The sequence below is a fragment of the Drosophila kikkawai genome, chromosome 3L, assembly GCF_030179895.1.
Source record: "Drosophila kikkawai strain 14028-0561.14 chromosome 3L, DkikHiC1v2, whole genome shotgun sequence".
Classification (NCBI taxonomy): Eukaryota; Metazoa; Arthropoda; class Insecta; order Diptera; family Drosophilidae; genus Drosophila; species Drosophila kikkawai.
In genome coordinates, this window is record NC_091730.1 from 21,455,460 (window position 1) to 21,477,277 (window position 21,818).

Genomic DNA, 21,818 nt, shown 5'->3' on the forward strand with positions numbered 1-21,818 from the left:
CTTTTAAATAGGTTTTCCGGCAGCAGCCTATGCTGCCTACGCTGCTGGTCGCGGCTACTCGGGCTATCCCAGCTTTGGACTGCCCTATCCAACTGGTAAGTCCAACAAATACCCATGTATCCACACGCTTAGACACACCTGAACCTTGCACAGCGCACACACAGAATCACACCTGCTCAGCCCCTGTTCATTACTTGTATGTGAGTGAGAGTGTGAAGAAGCAACCCCGTGACTAAAACCAACCATAAAACACACACACATCTGCCACATGAAAGCCCCCCCAACCGAATCTGTGTGCCACTTGATATGACGAAAGGCCATATTTTACACTGCGATAACCCGCATTAGCATTACTAACCCAGCTAGCTCGTCGTCTGCCCTCGATGTTCTATATATTCGAACCGAACTACAGCCACAAAACATCCATGTCTCCCCTTAGTTTTGCTTTGATCACTCTTTATTCTTTTGTATTTGTATTTGCTTTGCAGCGGGTGTGATGGGCGTAGTGCCGGAGAATCGGATACTGATTGGCGACTACATGACCTAGGACATGGCGGCCCCCAATGACTATTTATCGAGTATTACTCATTACTGAATTAAATCAAATAAATCACTGTTTTCTAAATAAAAAGAAAGAGCAAAAAAAAGCGTTCGTCATATCAATGCACAATGTAGCTGAAAAGATCGGAGAACCAATTGAAGACACTCACAGCGCCACATGACATATAGAACCCCCTCTAGAATTGTGTCCTGCGCATCCAGCTGATATTTCCCTTAAAGCTTGGCCTTGAGTTTATCATTTGTCCACCACTGAACAACACACTGAGAGATCCCACAAAACCCAACACACTGGCTACTAGGGCTTTTAGCTGATGTCAATAAATACCTTTCCCTCTGTGTGAGCTAGAGCTGTACAACAATCGGGATATTAATCGAAAAAATCGATAGACCTGTACTGCAATCGAGGCAGTTATCAAACAAAATTTAAGATTAAAGTTCCTTTACTAATTTAACTCGAATTACGATATAAAACTTAAACTGATGGGTAACGTTTGGAAAGGTTTTATACCAATTTACCAATTATATATTTGGTTTTTATAATATTCATCGATAATATATCGAAATTTATTATCCAGTTTTATTTTATTCATTTATACTCTAAAAGTAAAATCTGAAATAATACAAATTCATGTTTAGGACCTCAAAATTCTCATAAGAAGTTTTTATAAAATGTTTATAATTAGTTTTAATACATTTAACATAATTTTGGTACATTTGTAGGGTACCTGTAGGGTACCTATTGCAACTAGAGCTTGAGAATTACCTAATTGTTCGATATATGAAATGGAAAATTGAACTTAAAGCGATTATATTTCTAGCTCGACTTAAGAAAGACTTAAATTATTTACCCATAACCTTTATATTTTATATCTTAAATTTAAAACTACATTTAGAACTATAGTATTTTGATTTCAAAAACTGAAATTCAGAGCTTCTTTAAACCGATAGTTTTGCAGCTCTAGCATGCAGAGGCTGTGCCTAAAAACTGTTTTGACCCCTTCTCTCCATCTCGCTCTCTGACTCTTTCTCTCTATCTATCTCTCTCTCTCTCTCTCTCTGTTCATCTATATCTTGTATCTCGTATGATTTTGTAGGCTTGACAATTTGCGGCATCGGTCGAAGTTATGGGACCGCTTGTAGCGCTGCCCCGGGCCGCAGCAGAGTGGCCCAACCGAATGGCGCCGCCTCTGCTGCTGCGGCCCCCTCCGGTGCCGCCGCTGGCCACGCCCAGTCGGCATACCACCAACAGGCGCTGACCTTGCCACTGGCCACGGCACTGACGGCCCGATCCGCGGCCATCAAATCGCAGTTTCTGGGCAACATAAATTTCTAGGCGAGAGACCAAGACCAAGAACCAAGTCTGATTGAGTGAAGATTGAGAGTGACCCACGACTCGACTCCCCCGACTCGCAATGAGACTGTGAGACCCAGAGTCGCCCCCTTTCTGTGTGTCAAGTAATCATGTGAACGGTGACAAGTAGGTACAGCTTAGTGTAGCCTGTATCTACGGTAAATGGTAACCACTACAACAGTAAACAGCAACCACAAGAGAACACCAAGTGGCGGGCGAAGAACTAACGAGAGACTCGATTTGAAAAGAACTACATAGAAAATGTAACTTGGACACCCAAAACATAGATACACACACACACACACTCTTAGCCCATATAGCCGGACAACACACACAAACAGAACTTACGTACTAGACGCGACTCCCTAAGAAGTATACCCCATATATAAGTATATATTGTTGGAGCAGTTAACCAATTACCGCAGCAGTATTAGCCGGAAACCCTAAGTAGTGACTAGAGGCATCCCAAAACGTATAATAAAGTACCTATAATTGCGTATTCATAGAGCTAGAGCGGCTAGAGCACCCGTAACCAGTTAGAGTCGTCTAGAACTAGGCCAGCATAATCACCCCGCAACAGCCAAGCGCCTATATAATCACACCAACACAAACACGTCTCTCTAGAAGCCCAATTAGACATGTGACACTTTGTGTAACGAATTAATATATGTAGCGAACTATACTCGATCTTCATACAGTCGTCCCCACTCACTTCACTTCAGTTCACTTCACTTTACGCCACTTCACTTAACTTTTCACCCACTCGAAAGTATACTGTATCTGGCTTTTTGCACCCTGACCTGGACCCATTTGTATCCCGGTTTCAGGGACGCACATCTATTATTTATAAAACTATTTTGCGTAGCATTTAAATGCAAATTTCATTTGTAGTCCCTGTATGCATAAATTAGTTGCTACCCACAACAACGACAGCAGCAGCAACAGCAACAGCAGCAACGGGAACTGGCAACTGGCAACTGCACATGGAAAAACATTTAGATAACAACAAATTTTAGCAGGCCTGTCACATGTAGTGCCATTATTATCCTTTAATTAATTTGCCGCGCATTATGTATGGAATTTTGCCAGTTTTTTCTTTGCCATTTGTTGCTGCTGCTGCTGCTGCTGTTGGTCGGTGGGTCCCATGAGTTTTTAGATAATTAGCAAACGTGCAGAGATTTTTGCCATAGCTAAAGTTCATTAATTAGTAGATTTGCCCATTATCCGTAGCTGTTTTATATTATATATATATACTATATTAGCAAAAACCACATTTGGCCCGCATATATATACGTTTTGAAGCCTTTACTCTATATGCATATAAATTCCTTCCTTCATCGGTGCATCGCAAGAATTCCAAAATGGCCAACCAAAAAAAAGTAAAGAACAAAAAACGAGCGAAATTTTTTGACATTTCTATTTAAACTGCATACATAGACATTACGATATATACCTATATTATACCTACTATACATGAATATTTATATATATACACATATTTAATATACGACGTTTACAAGCTAAGTTATTGAGTATCCATTTTATATGCGAGGCGAGACTCGATTTGATTTGTACAATAACGAAAAATACAATATTAATGTCCATCCATTTTCGAAGAGCAAACTTAAAAGAAAAGCAAGGAAAAGTCAAGAAAAGCGACAGCGAAATGAAAACAAATCTCTTTAAGTTGATGAAAAATGCAATTTTTCTATGTCCCCTCCATTCGATGCGTAACTATAAGTCCCTCTTGCCCACACACTTAGCTATTTAAACACACACAGACACACACACACGAAGGAATCTCGAACCTATCAAAGGAACTAAGATCAATAACTCTATAAATGGATAAGCTGTTACTTAGTTAATTGAAATGCAATTATCGCCACTTTGGGAGGAACTGCTTCGAGGTATTTGCAACTATTTAAATTGACAAAATAAAAAACAAACCGCTTGCGAGTTATTTACATACAAATAAAAACCTATATAGACACACACACGCTCATACCTATATGTATTTTACACGTATATACTGTGATTTATAAGAAAACGCTTCAAACGAGAACAAGAAACCCATTTGCCAAACGCAGAATTGAAATCGCTTGCGCAGAAACGCATCAAACAGAAAATGGAAAATGAAAAGTTATTAACTAAATAAATGCACAAAAAGAAAAACTTAAAATAAATAAAAATAAATGCGGACGCAAAGCCGAAACCAAAGTCTATCCTTTCTCTGGCCTCCGGCCTAGGGCCTTTCAGCCTCTCTGCTTCTTAGCTGTCGTATTATTAGCGTTTTGCGATTCGAATGGAACTGACGGCTCCAAGAGTGACAAAGTGGCCATCGGGGCGTATGCGTAATATTGTGACAGCAACTTGGCAAGGACAACAACGACGGAGAAGACTCCAGCCAAGGGAGGGAAGGAGGAGAATCAACAACTACAGAGATGCCAGAAACGAGAACAACAGCTACTCAAGCACACTCCTCAACAAGGTCAGCTAATGGTCGTCTTATAGTTCCAATACAAGCATTATAATCTCTTTATATACGTATTTATTCATCTTTTTATCGAACCTATAACCGTTTTTGGCTCCATATCCGAACAGATTTTCCACATTTTACGATTATTAACTGTATGTAAACTGTTAGTTGATAGAAAAAGTTTAGCAAAGAGCGATATAAAACCAATGTAAACTGGCTGCGCCAGTTGTAGTTGAACAAATAACAACCATATATATGTATATTTATGTGTAGTGTTCTTCTTCAGTTTTGAATAAAACCTTGTGTTTAGTATAATTTCACACACACACACACAAATCCAGACTAACAACAAATTAGCTCAACTATATATGAGAAGAGCGGCAGAAAAAGTAGCTCGAAATAGTGTTAAAAAAAATGCCAACATGTAACCCAAACACACACACACTCATTAGTAGTAAACTGTAAGCCTAAAAAAACATGTATAACCCAAACCTATTTTTATAAACTGTGTAGCCCCCCGATCATGTAAATGTCTCTTTCGTTGACCGATTCTGTTTGTTGAAGTGTCTCAATTGAACCCTTTATGGCAGGAGCTCCGACGACAACAGCTGGGAACAGTTGTTTTTCCGCAACCGCAAGACTGACAATTGCCATTTTGCCAGCACAAAACACCAAACTCGACCCCATTCGAGTCCAACAGTAATGCCAAATCCCGACCTTACCCGATATCACAGAAACCAGACCCGGGCGGAAACGCATTTCATGCAATGGCAGACCGAAAAACCCCGGCTAAATAAGTTATTTATTTACAAAAGCAACCGTTAGTACTGCTGCTGCTGCTGCTTTTACGCGCTTCTTTGTATCTGAGTTCCCAGAGTTTCCCGGCACACTAATGAAAACAACATGGCGCACCGGGATTTCGCACAAAAACGTAAACTAAACGTAAGCCAAAGTTGATTGGCGCCATAAAACGCACAACGGCTATGACGAAGGTCGTTGGTTTGATGGGTGATGGGTGGTACTAGTGCCAGGGACATGCCTCGTTACGTTACGTCACGTTACGTTACATCAATTTTTGTGTTTCCGCAGGAAATGCAACTGCTACGTTTCCGCCCACCGCATTCCAGCAGAGCCAGAGTCCTGCTCAATCCTTTGCTGCCATAACCCGTTACCCCTTTTTTTGTTCGGATTCGGATTCGTATTCGCATTCTGTTGTCATTTCAATATTGGCGCTGGCGTATTTTTACTTGCTGCAGCAGCTGTGACCATAACAAGGGAAAACAGCTACAAAAAAAAAACGATAACAATGATAACGGGGCAAAAAGGGAAAAATGGATGAAACTGGGGGGAAAATGCACGGGGAGAATGGCGCCCAAAGGAAAGTGCACAACGCTGGGGCAAACCAAGCATAGTAACTGAGTTTGGATGGGTTCTGGGATTGGTTTGGTTCACTTCGGTTCGGTTCGGTTTGGTTTGGTTTGGTTTAGTTTGGCTTTGGCTTTGTTTTGTCATTGTAGCGTCAACATCCCCAGCCCAAAGCTCGTTTAATAACCGAGCAGCACTTTGTGTTTTCATAACCTGCGTTCCAGTTAGCGCCTCCCCTTTCCCTTTTTCCTTTCTGGCCCATATAGCCCTCCACCCCCATATATATTGTATATGTATCTGTACGTACTTCCTTTCGCTGTTTTGGTTCGTCTTTTGTGTTTGCGTTTGGCATCGTAGTTGTGTCCCGGGACTAGTTAGAGTTGTTTACTTTCGCTTTTGATTGTTTGCTTCCTCGGCACACCGATATAGCGGAGCTATAGCCCCACATGTATAACAATCGCATACTCGAATACTCTCTCTCACTCCATACCCACCTATTTATAAATATATATATATACTCGATCCCCAACTCCTTTCGTACCCCTAGAGCTCAGCCTTGATTACGTTTCGTATACTCTTGAGTGTCGCGGCCACCGCCTACACATATATATGTATCTATTGTAGTCTGTGGCCGACTTTAACGACTTTTTCCAATCGCCTAGCGATGATCCGCCGCCACCAGAGAGAGACCCGCACCCACTAATGACCACTATGTTGCCCTCTTTTTGCCACTTACAGTTGATCTAACCAACGGGCAGCTGACACCCAACAACAATACCCCGCTGCTGACCCAGGCGCTGTCAGGTGAGTGACCTCAATATTCAATTTCAGTTCTACCAGTTTTATATTCAATTTCAGTAGAAGCTAAAGTTGTGTTTGTTTAAAGCATTTTATAGTGTGTTGTTTGTAGACTTTTAAATTTCAAAAAAACATAACCAACTCAACTACATTTGTCTTAATTTAGTATTTAAATAACAACACTCATACGCACTGTTGTCTCAAGATATTGCTGTCTACAAATCACTCATACGCACTGTTGACATTTTCCTCTTTTATCAAATATTTGACAAGTTTTCTCAAACAAGGAAAAAACCTATATAACATTTATATTTATCTCTCTCTTTTTGCAGTGATGAACAACTATCAGGCGGCAGCTGCGGCCGCCCACAGCTTTGGTCCTTCGGCATCCCCACATGCCGCCGCCGCCACCACGGCCACCCGGCAGGGATTCCCCTCGACCAACTCGCCCGGCCCGACCATCGACATGTACAGCTCGGCGGCCGCCGATAATGTGGGCTATGTGCAGGCCACCAGTCCGCAGCCGTCCGGCTTCCCCATCGCCGTCAGCCGCGCCCCATTGAACTACAGCCCGGTAAGTGTGCCACTCTGCGATCCCTCGCATTTAGATCCCGCATCCAGCCAGGTCCCAGGATCCAGACCAGACCGCCAAGCGATCCTGGAGCCTGGCTAGACGGAGGCTAGCCTTTAAGATAGAGCAACACCCACATGAGAGATCAGCGGTTCGGTTCGGTTCGGTTCGGTTGCGAGCCCTCCGCTTGGAACGCTCGTAGGACTCATACACCACACACCCCACACACACACTCATTCTCAGTAGTGATTATGATAATGATAAGGAGAGACTGCCGATGTAGAGCTAAACTATTGCGTTATCCTTCTATATATTGTATGTATTTCTCTTTCATTTCGTACAGATTTATTCGTTGAACTTTGCGATGGCTAATATATAAAAGACTGATAACCCAAAAATATAAAAATGCAAAAGAACAAAAAAAAGCAAAAGTAAAAAGAAAGAAACCCATTATATATTTAAATCGAACAAAATATATATGAAGAAAATACAAATAAAATAAATATAAACGAAAGCAAACAAAAGTAATAAGAGTATAAAACAAACGCAGTTGCACAAGGTAGGCACACCAACAAAACTACAGCGTGTTCTCTTCTTTTTTCAACTAAACAATTTCAATTATTAACAATCAAATTCTTTTTAACTACAACTAGTCGATAAAAAACCAAAAACAAAAATAATTATTATGATCAAAAAATAATAAACGTAAAAATATGTATGCACGTCACAAGCACAGTTTTCTAGGCCGTTTCAATTAAACCATTTATTATTTATTTAAATTGTATACACCAAATATGTATTATATGAATATTTCAATACTACAATATTTCAATATTCCTCCTATGCCTCGCTGCAAACTAAAATAAATCATATCGAAACTTATTTATTATCCATGGCTGTCGGCGAGGTTTGATAAAGGACATGAGACAAAACAATTTGCATTTAATGCATTTTTTATCGTCTACAGCAGAGTATAAATATATATTTTATTTTTGAAAGTTAATTGTTTTTCAAATGAGGAAACTTAAAACAGGAAATTCGTATTGAAATTCTATTTGATTTAACGTAAAATAATTGCAATTTTTAAGTTCGAATTTCCTTCAGGATTATTAAAAAAAAGTATTATTAGTTGAAAACTGTTAAAAATACAACTTAAACTGCAAGCAAAGGCTTTTAAATTTCCAAAATATATCAAATTAATTTAATATTTAAATTACAATACTAATACGCACGGTTGTCCCAAAGGTAAAAATCACTCATACGCACTGTTAACAAAACTTTTTTCTTCATAACTTTGCGATTAACGAAAATGTTCAAAGTTTCATTAAGAAGTTAAAGTAAGCATTTTATACAGATGAAGGAGAAGGGGCTTTCTACCAAATCCGCATCTAAAGCCAGTTTTCTTTCTCTTGAAAAATATTTATGTTTGTCTTTGGCATAAGATGGCTTTTAGATACATTTTTTAAAGAAAACCTACTTCTAAAGCACAGGTAAAATTGGAATTATCCTTTATCAAACCTAGCCAACATTTTGTGTGAAAATTTCTTTGTTCTTCATTATTTATTTTAGAAATCGATCAAATAAATCTTAAAGTTTTTCAAACTCTATCTTGTCACTTCTATCTCTATATATTCAATATATATACATATCTGTATACCTCTAAATGTTTACTTTCCTATACATAAATATATTAATATATTTATATATTTACATACATATATGTGTGTGTGCGTAGATATGCAACTAGAAAATTGCATTTTATTTGAATAATTTTTGGTGTTTGCTTGTTTTGTTCTCCACGAAACGTTTATTTACAGGGACCACTAATTCCTGCGGCATTTACAAATGGATACCATTAAAAGGTGGCGCCGACAACCGCAATGACAACAACAACAACAATAGCAGCAGCAACAAAAGCAACAACAACAGCAGCAGCAGCAATATTTAACAACAACCAGCAACAGGAGCAACAAAATGCAACAGCAACTTTAGCAACAAATGACAGATATACACACACAGTCTACACTCACACACAACACACACTGTAATGCTGCAAACCACAGAGAGCGCAACAAAAACAGAAATAATTTAAAATTATATATACATGCATATATATACATATATATATATATATATAAATATAAATCAAATAAAGTACGTATTACATATTACGTGTATTTCCACATGGCAAAAATGAAAATCCGTTAAGAGACAGCAACTGCGAGAGCAACAAACAATAAACCAAACACTCTCACACACACACACACATTATAATTAATTAATTAATTAACGTATATAAAAAATACGTACATATAAACGCATGGCAAAAACCAAAAAAAAAGGAAAGAAACACCCACAAACACATAGAGAAAAGAAGCAAGAACAAAAAAAAAAAAAAGATGAGGAAAACTACGAGCGAACACAAACAAAAAAAAATTAATTTTAATTTAACAACCGCTACAATAACAACAAGAACAACAAGAAGAAGAAGAGCAACTACAGCAACTACAACAACTACAACATCGTGGCCCCGAAAGATGCAACGTGTGCAGCAAAAATCGTTTAAAATGCAAATTAAACGGAAACTGTGCGTCCAACTGGAGTGGAGTGGCATCGGCGAATGGGCGGTGGGCGTGGCTGCTCACACAGCAAAAAAAAAGCTCGGAGGCCTCCGCCCAACCACCACCACCCCATCATCACCCAAACGGATGACAACCCGGGAAAAGGGGCGTAACCATGGGGCAAACCACTTTTAAGTAATGAGAAAACCAACAAACGAAACTCAAAACAAGAAAGGAAGCTAACTTCGGCACGCCGAATTTTGTATACCCTTGCAGATATTATTTCATTGCATTTTACCTATACTTATTATGTTGAGAGTTTGAGAGTTACAGTTTTACATTCCCAGTTTTACATTTGCCCTACACCTACCGATCGGTTTATATGGCAGCTATATGATATAGTTGTCCGATTTTCATAAAGTTTATACCAAAATTCGGAACTAATAAAATAAGCTTATATCTCAGAGTAGATAAAAATAGTTTAAAAAACAACGAAGTTATAATTTTTTTTCTACTAATTTCCTGATCGTTCCTATGGCAGCTATATGATATAGTCGTCCGATTTTCATAAAATTTTTACCAAAATTCAGAAATAATATAAAATGGTCATATCTAAAAAATAGTGCACATATGTTGAAAAACAGCTAAGTTATAATTTTTTTTCTAAAAATTTATCGAACATTTGTATGGCAGCTATATGATATAGTCGTCCGATCCGGCCCGTTCCGACATATATAGCAGTGAGAGCATATAGAAGACTATATGCAAAGTTTCATTAAGATAGCTTTAAAACTGAGGGACTAGTTTGCGTAGAAACAGACAGACAGACAGACGGACAGACGGACAGACAGACAGACGGACAGACGGACAGACAGACAGACGGACAGACGGACATGGCTAGATCGACTCGGCTGTTGATGCTGATCAAGAATATATATACTTTATAGGGTCGGAAACGTCTCCTTCACTGCGTTGCAAACTTCTGACTGAAATTATAATACCCTGCAAGGGTATAAAAAGTAAAAACCATAAAAAAAACTACAAAAAAAATACAAGGGGGGATTATAACTAATAAAACGATAGAGTTGAAAAACAAAAGGCAAAAAAATGTTGCAATAATAGCGAAAATGTTATTATTTAATTGCGAATTATGAGATGCAAATTATTATTACCATTATTATTGCTATTCTTAACGTATCTAAGTTGTAACTTTTAAAGTTAAAGTCGATATATATATATATACATATATACACTCTTATACATATAAAGTAAAAACTGCAATATATACAAAAGGGAAATTACTTGAATCAAAACCAAACAAAAAAAACCAACAACCACAAATTATTGTACTTTCAACGATAATCGATATATGGAAAAAAGGTACTCTGGTGACGAGAGAGCCTGGCGTTTTTCTCGGAAAATTGAATTGAACTGTATTGAATTGGATTGGTTTAGTTTCATTTCTCGACCGGGATGGGGGTGAATCAAATCAAAATTGTGCTTACAATTATATTTATGAATTTATTTTGAAGTACAACAAATCCTTTATTGGCCAAAGTAAACAACAAAAGAGGAGAGTAGAGAAACGAATAGAGAAGCAAATGTGAAATGTGAAACGCAAATGCAAAGCAAAAGTCAAAGGCAATTTGTTATATTAACTATGTTGAAGTTCTTCTCTTCTTAATTATTTCTATCGAATCAGGGGAATAAATGTATGTATGTAGAGGGAAAAAAAACCTATAACTTTTGTGTTCACATTGAAAGCAAAATGGTAAATAATGCTAATTAAACAGTGGATAGTTAGACAAATATGTTAAAGCATTAAATATGACAATGAGAGCTAAGTGAGAGAGTGTATTTCTATATGACTCGAGGCATAAATCAATTTATTTGCTAAACAAAAACAATGAAAACCCCAAAACAATGGCTAAAAACAAAACTCTCCCTTTTACAAATGTAAGAAGAACACACCATTTTTGAGATACAAACACACTCACACAGATACAGACAGGACACAGGACACAGGACACAGGACACAGATCTTACTGATAAATCAAAAAGAGAAAAACACTTAAACAAATTAGGTGGTAAGAGCATATGCAAATATAACAATGAACTATTATACATACAACACATATACTACGTTTAAGTAAATAAAATATTTATAAAAAAAACAAACGCGCAAAATCGCCAATGTTTGAACATTTAACTGTAACTGTAAACAAAAGCATGTAAAAAGGATCAAGGAAATGCCGCTCGCTGGCGGACGAAATTGGAAATTGAATGAAAAACAAAGAAAAACCGACGATATGCAGGCCACGCAATGTGCAATTAATTTTTTTCTAGTCGCTCCCCCGTCCGGCGACTCTGAATCGCCCGGACGATGGATGTACTAGACATATGTATTTTGGGGATTACGAGGAGGAGCATAATGACGATAATATGACGACGATGCAATCGGGGGGCGTAATAGAAAAATATATTTATATACAACTATATGGAGTATTAAATTATTGGAAAAGCAAACCAAACAAAAACCTATCAGCTAGATAAGTAAACGACATTTGTTACACACACAGCAAGTGGGGGAAAATTGTAAAGGAAAACAAAATGAAAACCAAAAAAAAACAAAAAACTAACAACAAGCCACAAGAACAAAAAAACCGAATACCAAAATAGCAGAGAAAAACGAAATATTCTATAATTGACAGAACAACAATACGAGGCGCTTTTTGTCTGTCTGAAATTTTTTGCATTAGGCGACGTAAAAAAACTAAAACAAAACAAAAAAACAAGAGCTAACAACTATAGAGAAAGAAAATAGAAAGCAGAGAAAACAGAAAGCCGAGAAAAGCCAGTGAAAAACACAAACAAAAAAGCAAAGCAAATGCCGAAACAACAGTGAAAATGTTCCTTTCATAACTTTTTTGCCAAATTGTCAAACCAACGCTCTCCAGGACTTTGCCGCGTCAAGTCTCGGACCAACAAACTTACCCATAAACATACATATAAAGTAGAGAGGGAAATCGAGGGAAACCGAAAAACCAAAAACTGAAAACCGAAAACCAAAACAACACACAACTTATACGATATATGTATATGTGTAAAGCAAACGGAAACGGAAGTTGCAGTGTATCATACAGTACATTTAACGTTTAAAGTGTTGCAGTTCCCCCCACAAAGATCATTTCAGACTTTCCAAGGGTCGCGGCTTGCGATCATCATCACACACACCACACCACATCCCCTATGAATAATCAAAAACAAAGCTAACAAATTAAGTGAAAAGCGGAAAGACATTTTAGATAGACAAAGATCAGACCACTGGCAGTCGTCTGGCATATCCGGGAGTTTGAACGGCCCGGCATTACTTTAGCAGGTCGAAGGTCGTTTGGGAGGAAGAGGAGATTCCAGCTGCGGCTCCTACCCTGCGGGGCAGATATTTTTAAAAGCGGGGAAAGCGAGCAATGGGCAGCAACGGCAAACATGTTATATTTGCATAATATATATATATATATATATATTAAACCTACTTCTAAGGCATATACATATATATATAAAATATATTTTTAAGACATGTTCTAAAAGCAATAATTCAAAACAACAAGAACAACAGCAACAAGGAGAAACGGAGGCCGAAGTTGAGGCCATCCCCAATGAATACATAAAATATACACCAATATATAAATATACACCTACACGTAAATATATATACATGCATAAAAAAATATATATATTATAAAGAGAGCGATTAGCCAAGACAGATCTGGACTTTTCCAAGCCGAGCTAATCATTTCGCAGGCAGCTAGCTATGCCCAGACTCGTCTCCAACTAGAAACTCGTATTATTTGTGGCGTAGAACGGGGCCCATCTCGGGACCCCACCTGAGCTCGGTCCCAGGGTCCGTGTTAACGTTGTAAGTCGACGATCGATGCAGCTTTAAGTGTAATGTTGAGTCTTTCCCCAGCTGTTTTCCCAATTTCCCCGCCAACGCCAATCGTTGCGAGCCTGCGCTTTCCTTTCCTGCATGCCTGATTTGTAGGGCTCTCTATGTATTCTATAAGGAAGCTATAACTACTATTGGTGTACCGGATCAACTTCAGCTAAAAGAATACCGAAGCAACAAGCAATGCGTCCTTGTAACAAAATCAATTTCAGTCAATTAGAGAACTTCACACCAGCAAAGCACAGAAGAGCAACATGTAAGACAGCAAGAACAGCAAGCAACAAGAACATTTTTTAAAAACAAAAACCCAAAAAAACGAAAAAACGAACAAAGACAAAAACAGTTTTCATTATTTTTTTACTGAGGCGCCGTCAGAGCGAGGATCGGGGAGGAGCTAGGAGAAGGCTCGACGGCGCAGGCGCAAAAGCTTTAAATTGAACAAAGGAATAAAAATATAACACGAACAAGGAGAACAATTTATAGAAATCGACAAGTGAGCTCTCTTTTTTATATCGAGAATCGGAGAATTGTGTGTGTGTATAAAAACCAAAAGTATGCCGTAACGATTTTTTAAAAATAATGTACCCATACTCTAAGCCATACGCAAACTTTCGGTCAAAAATTCAGTCAATTGGTGGTGATCGAAGCCAAACAAAACAAAAATATATATAAAATGGGGTTTTTAGTGAGGGGAAAACCTTCAACCAAACGCGGCACGAAAAGACATAAAGTGTAATGTAAAATAGTTTTAAATTTGGCGACACACCAGAAGGCGGAGTTACGTAGTTACATATACGAATTGCTTTCCGTTTTTCTCTTATTATTGACTTACAAACATATCAGTTCTTATTATGTGTATGAGTATAGCAACAACATCAACAAATACGATTACAATTACGATAACGATAAAGATTAATGAAATACAACTTACAACTAATATCTAGCGCTAACGAACGAAGATCCTTTCTTTTTACCAACAAAAACCCGCAACCACACAGATGAGCCGCCCACTTGGCCTTTTTGAGAAGCGCGTAGAGAGGCGCAAAATGGCGCCCGGTACGTGGGAAAAATAATGAGAGTAACCATTCACAATACGACTTGTGGGCCTTCTACACTTTGACGTGCTTTTATACGATAGCAATCCTTTTACTTACACAAGACATTTCTATCCTAGGTTCTTTTTTATAGACATGTGTACATACACCACACTCACCCCACACCCACACGCTACACTCTACACACCAGCCACAAAGCCACAACTACAGCCCTTAAGACACGCCACAGACACGGGCACACGCATATATACGATGGAGATCACATACAAAAGAACCTTCATACGAACGATCACTTGACTATTTTTGCTATAAGTAAGAAATTCCCCCCAGGAATGTGTCAGTCGGAAGTGGCAGAACTCCTGCTGACAAAACACCTTTACTATATTGACAATATCTCTTATATATTTTACACTATACTATATGGAAAATTATATATTAATATATACAAGAAAATGAGGAAAACCAAAAGCGAAACAAATAATACATAATTGAGGAGATGACGCGATGATGCGATGAGGCGTGAACGGCGTGAGTGGCGTTAAAATTGTATTTACAAGAAAGATGCGTAAATGCGTTAAGCAAGATGAAATCATTTTAATACTTTATACACATAAAAGTCAATGGGCGAGGAGCCAGGCAGAGGCAGGCAGGCGGAAGATGAATATGAAACTACAAGACAGACAACAAGACGATGAAGATACATTTATAAAATGCGCCGTAGCAGGGCGTCCAGTTTGTAAGTATTCTAACTATGTAAGTAAAGTAATTAAGAGGAGCGCAGGACAAGAATCAATTAAACATACATACTGTCTACGGGGCTGCGAATAGCTCCAGCCACTTTCAGTGCGAATACTTTAACCCAGAGATAGAACGGAGGTGAGGCCAGATGGGAGGGAAAGTGAGATTTGAGGGCATAGGATGTGGCATGGGATGCGAAATCAGTCGGACACATTGGGACGAGACGATGAGGGATGGAGTGGAGTGGAATGAAAGGTTGGTTCATGATGGATGCTGGATGCGGAATGCGAGATTGCCAATGTGTGTACATAAGGTCTATATAATTACGAGCATAACATAAACTGGTACAGTACTACACTTACAGCAAACTATACAAGGTAAAAAACATAATAATAATTAACAGGAGCCAGTAAACCGCAACCAGGCGGCGGTAGGGGGACGACACATACACATAAATAGAAGCATAACGAGAATTTAATAAAACCATTTTTCATTTCTATAAAGAAATCCGGTAACGAATTTGTATATTTACTACGTGAAAAGCAAAAATAAAAACCACAAAAAATAAACAACAAACAAGACGAAAAATTCGCGGTATATACAAGAAGATATATATTAAATGGCCGATGGAGAATGTCCTTCTGAGGACAGCAAATATGCCCGTATATACATATATATATATATATATGAAAATAAAACCCAAATGATATATATACATATATATACATAGTTATATAACCAAGAACAACAAATAAACATATAGTTAAATTCAATAATGTTAAGCATTCGATGAGCAAACAACCGAACAGAGACAGGCAGACGGACACGCATACTGGTGGTTAAAGAAATGCAATTATTTATAAGGACCCTCGAACCGAAAAACAGAACTATGCGGCCACCAATACCGAGAACAGCAACAGCAACAGCCATAACAACAACAACAGTTACATCAACAAACAAGAACAATTACCAACAACTCGAAGCAACAACAGCCAAGAGCCACATTTATTAAAAAGACGACAAAAGGGCAGCAAGGTATTGCTCTTTTGCTGGCCGAATTTTACAATACTCCACCACACACACAGTACACACACCATACACATATACACACACACCCCCATTAACACACAGCCCGCAATATGTATATGCAACAAAAAAACACAAGATGAACGCGAACAACTTTAGCAGCAAATTAAAAATCACTTTGTTCACAATGTGCCACGTACAGGGAGCGATGGGAGATTCTTGGGTATATACACACTCGTATCGTATCGTATCGTATCGTACTATAACCCTCGATCGGGCTAATCGATCGCCAATGAAATCGGCAGAATCAGCAGCAGCAGCAGCAGAAGCAGCAACAGAGATCAGCAGCAACCGCATATTAAACCAATACAGAAAGAAGAATAAGTAAGAGCAGGATGTGCAAGGGATGGGAGAAAACAAAAATGAACAGAAAACTAAAACATGATTTTAAACAACAACAAAAAAAAATGAAATTAAATAATGGCATAATAAGTTAAGCTAATGGTACATAAGTTTAAAAAACAAACGGCAGAAAGAAATGCTCTAGAGCAACAAAAAAACAACCAAGAAGAACAAAAACAAGAAAGGAAAAAACCAAGACAAACAAATATATATATATATATAATAAAAATTATAATGAAATAACTGAGAAATAAATAAATTAATTCATAATGATAAATAAACCAATATGAACATTGTTCAAAAACATATGTTGTCAAAGTTGTATTTTTTATTGGGTTATGAAGGGGAATTACACGCTTTCAGGGTGTACTAGATATGTAAGATGTCCTTTCCCCATCTGTCGAAATTGCAGGACATCGACGCTAAAAATTTGCATACTTTCAGGTTGCAGGTTATGTGGTGAACTGTGGTGACGTCATTGAAAGAGCAGAAAAGATAAAGCAATAGTCTGTTTCAAAGTTAATCCTTTTTTTGCTGCCTTCTGTGTGCCTCGTATCTAAAATCGAGCAGTTGATGAATTAGTACTGCAAAACAACAAAATTAAATTCTATAACAACTTCACCAACAACATCCTTTTAACAACAGCACAACATTTTTACAACAACAGCTTTCCGTTTTTTCATATTTCTCAGCAAATGGTTACATATGTCTATGAATCGTTGCTCTCGTGCTCTCTGTTCGCCTGTTCCGCAAAATGGAGAAACCGAAATGTTTTAGCAAAATTTTAAAGGCTCTATGCTGTTGCAAAAATGTTGTTGTGAAACTACAGTTGTTGTAGGCAAAACTGAGGCCCCAATACTCACATTACAAATGTTCCATTGTTTGATTTCAGGCGCACAGAATAGAGCAGTTTGAGGTATAACTTTGGCCAAAGAGTATAGAAATCTTTGCTTTGGCGCAAGCCTTTATTATCAATGAAGTCAGTGAAGAGGTCTTCGATCTACTGCACGAAAGTATACTAAAATTAAACCCCTTCCCAATATTAAGAACACCACAAAGTATGCAATTTAAAAAATATGCAATTGTGGCTTAACTATCTGACCCAATTATCAGGCCATATGATGGTGTATCCTTTTCGTTAAAATAAATAGGTAACAAGTCTTACAGTTTGCTATGGCAACACTGGAGTGCATATTGATCTCGTCAAAGTTGAGTTAAAGAAATATATTTACCAGAGTCTGAAATGCACAAGGTTTTCCAAACTTCGGCAGATTCCTTTGCTGTTAAGTCTAAAGTTGAGCATCAAAAAATTATTAAAAGATACGATTTTTCTAAACATTTTAAGAAACTTTAACAAAATAATAAGGGCAGCCGATTTCCGCCACAGCAAACATCATTTGGCCTTGCCTTTGAGCTCTTTCCCAAATAAAGGAATACAACACGACCTCGTTCAACGAACAACAACCATTTTATTCAACAGGATATTTACAGGACATCAAGCGGGGCAGTAAATAAAAATCCACTTACGATATCGAAACGTACACTAGAAGTGCGTAATGCAGGATTTGCGCCACTCAGCTCAGCTGGACTTCTTAAGCTTTCTGGCCTCCTTGCGCTCGTCCCACCACCTGGCATACCACTTGGCACTTCGCTCGGCACTCGCGTCCGGATCGAAGAGCGGCATGTAGTCCATGTGGATGGAGGCGCGCAGGCGGTTGTACATCAGCATCGAGGACGTGTAGGAGGCGATGGCGCGCAGAGAGTAGGGCAAACGGTACTTGGTGTAGGGATACGCGACTCGCACGACCACTTCCAGCAGGAAGGCCAGGAAGAAGAACAGGAAGTGCGGAACGTACCACCAGCTGGTCTTCACCTTGAACCGTTCTCCTAGCACGGCCATCTTCTGGACAAACCGTGAGACATCGTTGATGCCCGTGTCGTCGGTGACGAAGACAGGCAGTCCATTGACCGCCTTGTCGGATACCTTTAGGGCCTGGTAAGCGCAGATGTGTCCGTGGGCCACGTTTCCGGCGTAAACTAGCTGTTGCTTGCCGCCCACTCCAGCAATTCGCGGAAAGACCCAGCTCCGGGTTGACAAATACTCGAAGATCTTTGTGATGAAATGGGAATCGCACTCGCCGTAAGTCAGCGGTGCACGAATGGCACTGGTGGCCAGATACTCTGTAAAGGATTAGGGATTTGATAGGGATTTTTAAGCTTTAAAAGACTTGCACAACTCACCCTTTTGGTTCTGCAGAGGTGCTCCATTTGAGTTTAGCACTATATTCTCCGCCCTCAGCTTGCTGGAGGCGTAACCCGCTATCAAAAACTGACTATCCTGCTCCCACAGAGTGGAACTGTCCAGCGTGGGCGTGTCCGTCTTGGATTCCGTGGAGTTAATTACCGCCGAGAAGGTGCTGCGACCCTTGAAGGGCACAAAGCAGACGGAGGTGCAGCTGGTGTAGACCAGTCGCTTTACATTGTTTTGGATGCACAGATCCACCACGGCCAGGGTTCCTGAAAGGGTATGGTTTTGGGGTATTAGGGATTTCTTGTCAGGTTTAATGGGTTCACTAGGCGGATACGTAATATTATGGAAAAAGGAGCTTTGAAAATTACGTATACGACTAGTGGACCTGCCATAAATTAAAAAAAAACAAGAATAGACTCTTGATTTGACTAAAAGTGGATTTAAATTGTTAAACATTAAGTAGTTAAAAAGTTAAAAACTATTAATTAAAATCCGTTTTAAATAAAAACTTAAATGTTCCCTTAAATTTACCATTTTCCTTTTGATTACTTAACTATTTCGAAATCACAAGCAATCTCTCTTAAAGTAATAAAACTTAATCACAAATTAGAGTGTATTACTTAGTTTCCACCGGCGGAAAAGTACCTGCTCACTCACCGTTCACATTCACGCGCTCCAGTTCATCGTAGTTGGGCGGATACTCGATTTTCACCGAGGCGGCACAGTGGAAAACCCCGTCAACGCCCGCGAAGATCGGCCCTAGGGGCTCCGGGTCAGCGCCGATGTCGCCCACAAAGGTGCGTAGCAGGGGTGTATCAGCATGCCCGATGTTGTTCTTGTATGGTACAATGTCCAGCGAACGGATCTCGCGGATGCCTAGCTCCTCCTTCCGCTCCAGCAGCTGCTTGATGAGGTGCTGACCCAGAAATCCACTGCCGCCGGTTACGAGCACCACTTCGCCTGTATTGCCGCCACCCATTTCGTCCGGGGGGTCAAAGTGCACTGCCTTTACTGGTTTAACTGCAACGAGACCGAATGCAGGTTAGCATAGCTGCCACTTAAGCCGAGTTTCCGTGAGAGTGGCTTTTATGGCCGGCGGCGGCTGCGGCAGCCCCATAAACCCGGCCACATAGCGCGCCATTCCACATAAACTGGCTCATCATCAGTCAGCCTCAGTCCGAGTCTCGGACGACCTTCTTCGAGGGTCAGCAGAGCAGGTTTCCGAATGACTCGGCGCGTTTTCAAATGCTCTCGGCTTGCGTGACGACGCACTGCCCCCCGCTAATAAAGGTGGCAAATTATCCACATACAAACTATATTTAATTCATACTCTTCGCAAGCCCCATTTCCTTGATTACTAGCCTGAGACACTTCTAAGGTAATCTACATGTTCTTGATTGTTGCAAGGTAAAGTATTTTGTTGAAGAGTTTGAGTAGTTATTAATTTACTGAGTTATTTTATATTATTTACTATGAATATTATATTTTTAAAGAGTATTATTAGGCAATTACATTAATTTTTAGTGAAAACAATCTTTTACAATCATATCTAAAAAAAACTGTAGAAATAGGTGCTTTTTGCTGTTACTAAAATTCTTAAATTAAATTATTTTCTTCTCCTTTATTCTATTAATAGTTTAAAAACCATTTTCCCCTTATTTATATAGGAAGGACATATTAGCGGAGTTTCCCTTTTTCAACAAAATCATTTAAATTATTTTGTAAACCATAAACTCATTTACTCTCCCATAAAACTTGACCCTAATTAATGTTGGCTTACACACAATCGTATTTTTTAAGTAGTTACATTTACTTAAAACCTTTTTAATAAAACTAGTAAAAAATATTGCGAAAGAAAATAAAGGCTTTTAAAGCTCACCACAAACTACACAAGAAAGGTCAAAGGTTCAACAAAGAAACTAGTATTTGTAATTGAAAAAAAAACACTGTCGAAATTTATACGGTTTTTGCCTGTTTAATCTTAAAATATTAAATAAAAACCACCAAATAAAATATTGAAAATGTGTAAAAGAAAATTCATAGCACAAAAATCTAGATAAAACCACAGAGCATTGGCATTTTGATTTCCATTAACCCGCGATCCTATCAAGCTTTCGATTTCTTAGTTTCCCCCTTTGTGTGTTACTTGGCCACGGTCAACACTATTGTGAATTTTGAGTTGAGATTTTATTAGAGACAGACTCCAAAAAAGAAACAACAGAGGGGCAAACATCTACTGCCAACAACGAAATGGCGACAATAACAAAAAGAAACACGGGTAAATGTGCTAATGTTGTCGCTGGGCTAACTGGGATTACAACACAGCCGTCAAACTAGCATCAAAATAATTACCGCGAACTGGTTTCCGCGTCTCTCTATTTCGACATCGAGCCGTCAAGCACTTTACGTTAGCCTAGCTCTTTTTTTGGCCAGGCCATGTCTTGGCCAGTTTAGCTAAAGCACTTTTATCCATCTAGAAGCGGGGAAATCTAAGCGTAATAATGGAGAAACTCCGCTTACCAGGAGATAACGAAACTTTCTTGGATGGCAAACCTTAGCGCTTGCCTGCAGACTTGAAACTGTCCGATTTGATTTGGCCATAAACAAAGCTGGCCAAGACCAAGGCACGATAGAGTGTTGTCAAGCTACCCAAGCTATCGGCTGACGAAGCTATCGATCGCAGCTATCGGCCTGAAGGCGCCAACAATCGGAGCTTT

The 21,818-nt window shown here is 38.9% G+C and overlaps 2 protein-coding genes across 7 annotated transcripts in view; one reads left to right on the forward strand and one right to left on the reverse strand.

Annotated features, from left to right (window-relative positions):
- The window catches only part of Rbp6 (RNA-binding protein 6), a 189,796-nt gene extending 179,474 nt beyond the window's left edge, over window positions 1–10,322 (forward strand). For 3 of the 6 annotated variants that reach the window (XM_017173055.3, XM_070285383.1, XM_017173058.3), the window contains 4 exons: window positions 12–95; window positions 6,492–6,557; window positions 6,884–7,125; window positions 8,940–10,322. In XM_017173055.3, the coding sequence (XP_017028544.1) occupies window positions 12–95; window positions 6,492–6,557; window positions 6,884–7,125; window positions 8,940–8,981 (434 nt within the window). In that variant the 3' untranslated portion in view covers window positions 8,982–10,322. Of the gene's footprint in view, window positions 1–11; window positions 96–488; window positions 867–6,491; window positions 6,558–6,883; window positions 7,126–7,465; window positions 7,682–8,939 lie in introns of those variants that run through there. The other 3 variants (XR_011444878.1, XM_070285382.1, XM_017173057.3) reach the window with 3 other exon arrangements.
- Window positions 10,323–18,326: 8,004 nt separating this feature from the next.
- Window positions 18,327–21,680, reverse strand: LOC108078655 (3 beta-hydroxysteroid dehydrogenase/Delta 5-->4-isomerase). Its single transcript, XM_017172586.3, has 4 exons — window positions 21,622–21,680; window positions 19,759–20,121; window positions 19,092–19,367; window positions 18,327–19,031 (listed from the first exon to the last, which is right to left on the reverse strand). Exons 2-4 carry the CDS (start codon window positions 20,078–20,080, stop codon window positions 18,430–18,432), a joined length of 1,200 nt encoding a protein of 399 aa, XP_017028075.1. The 5' UTR covers window positions 20,081–20,121; window positions 21,622–21,680; the 3' UTR covers window positions 18,327–18,429.
- Window positions 21,681–21,818: the final 138 nt, after the last annotated feature.

Excerpts from the sequence above, each read along its gene's own strand:
- LOC108078655 (XM_017172586.3), bottom strand. The coding sequence starts at position 20,080 with ATGGGTGGCGGCAATACAGGCGAAGTGGTGCTCGTAACCGGCGGCAGT. Across the intron at positions 19,368-19,758 it reads GGAGCGCGTGAATGTGAACG|GAACCCTGGCCGTGGTGGAT; the intron begins GTGAGTGAGCAG and ends ATACCCTTTCAG. Across the intron at positions 19,032-19,091 it reads ACCTCTGCAGAACCAAAAGG|AGTATCTGGCCACCAGTGCC; the intron begins GTGAGTTGTGCA and ends AATCCTTTACAG.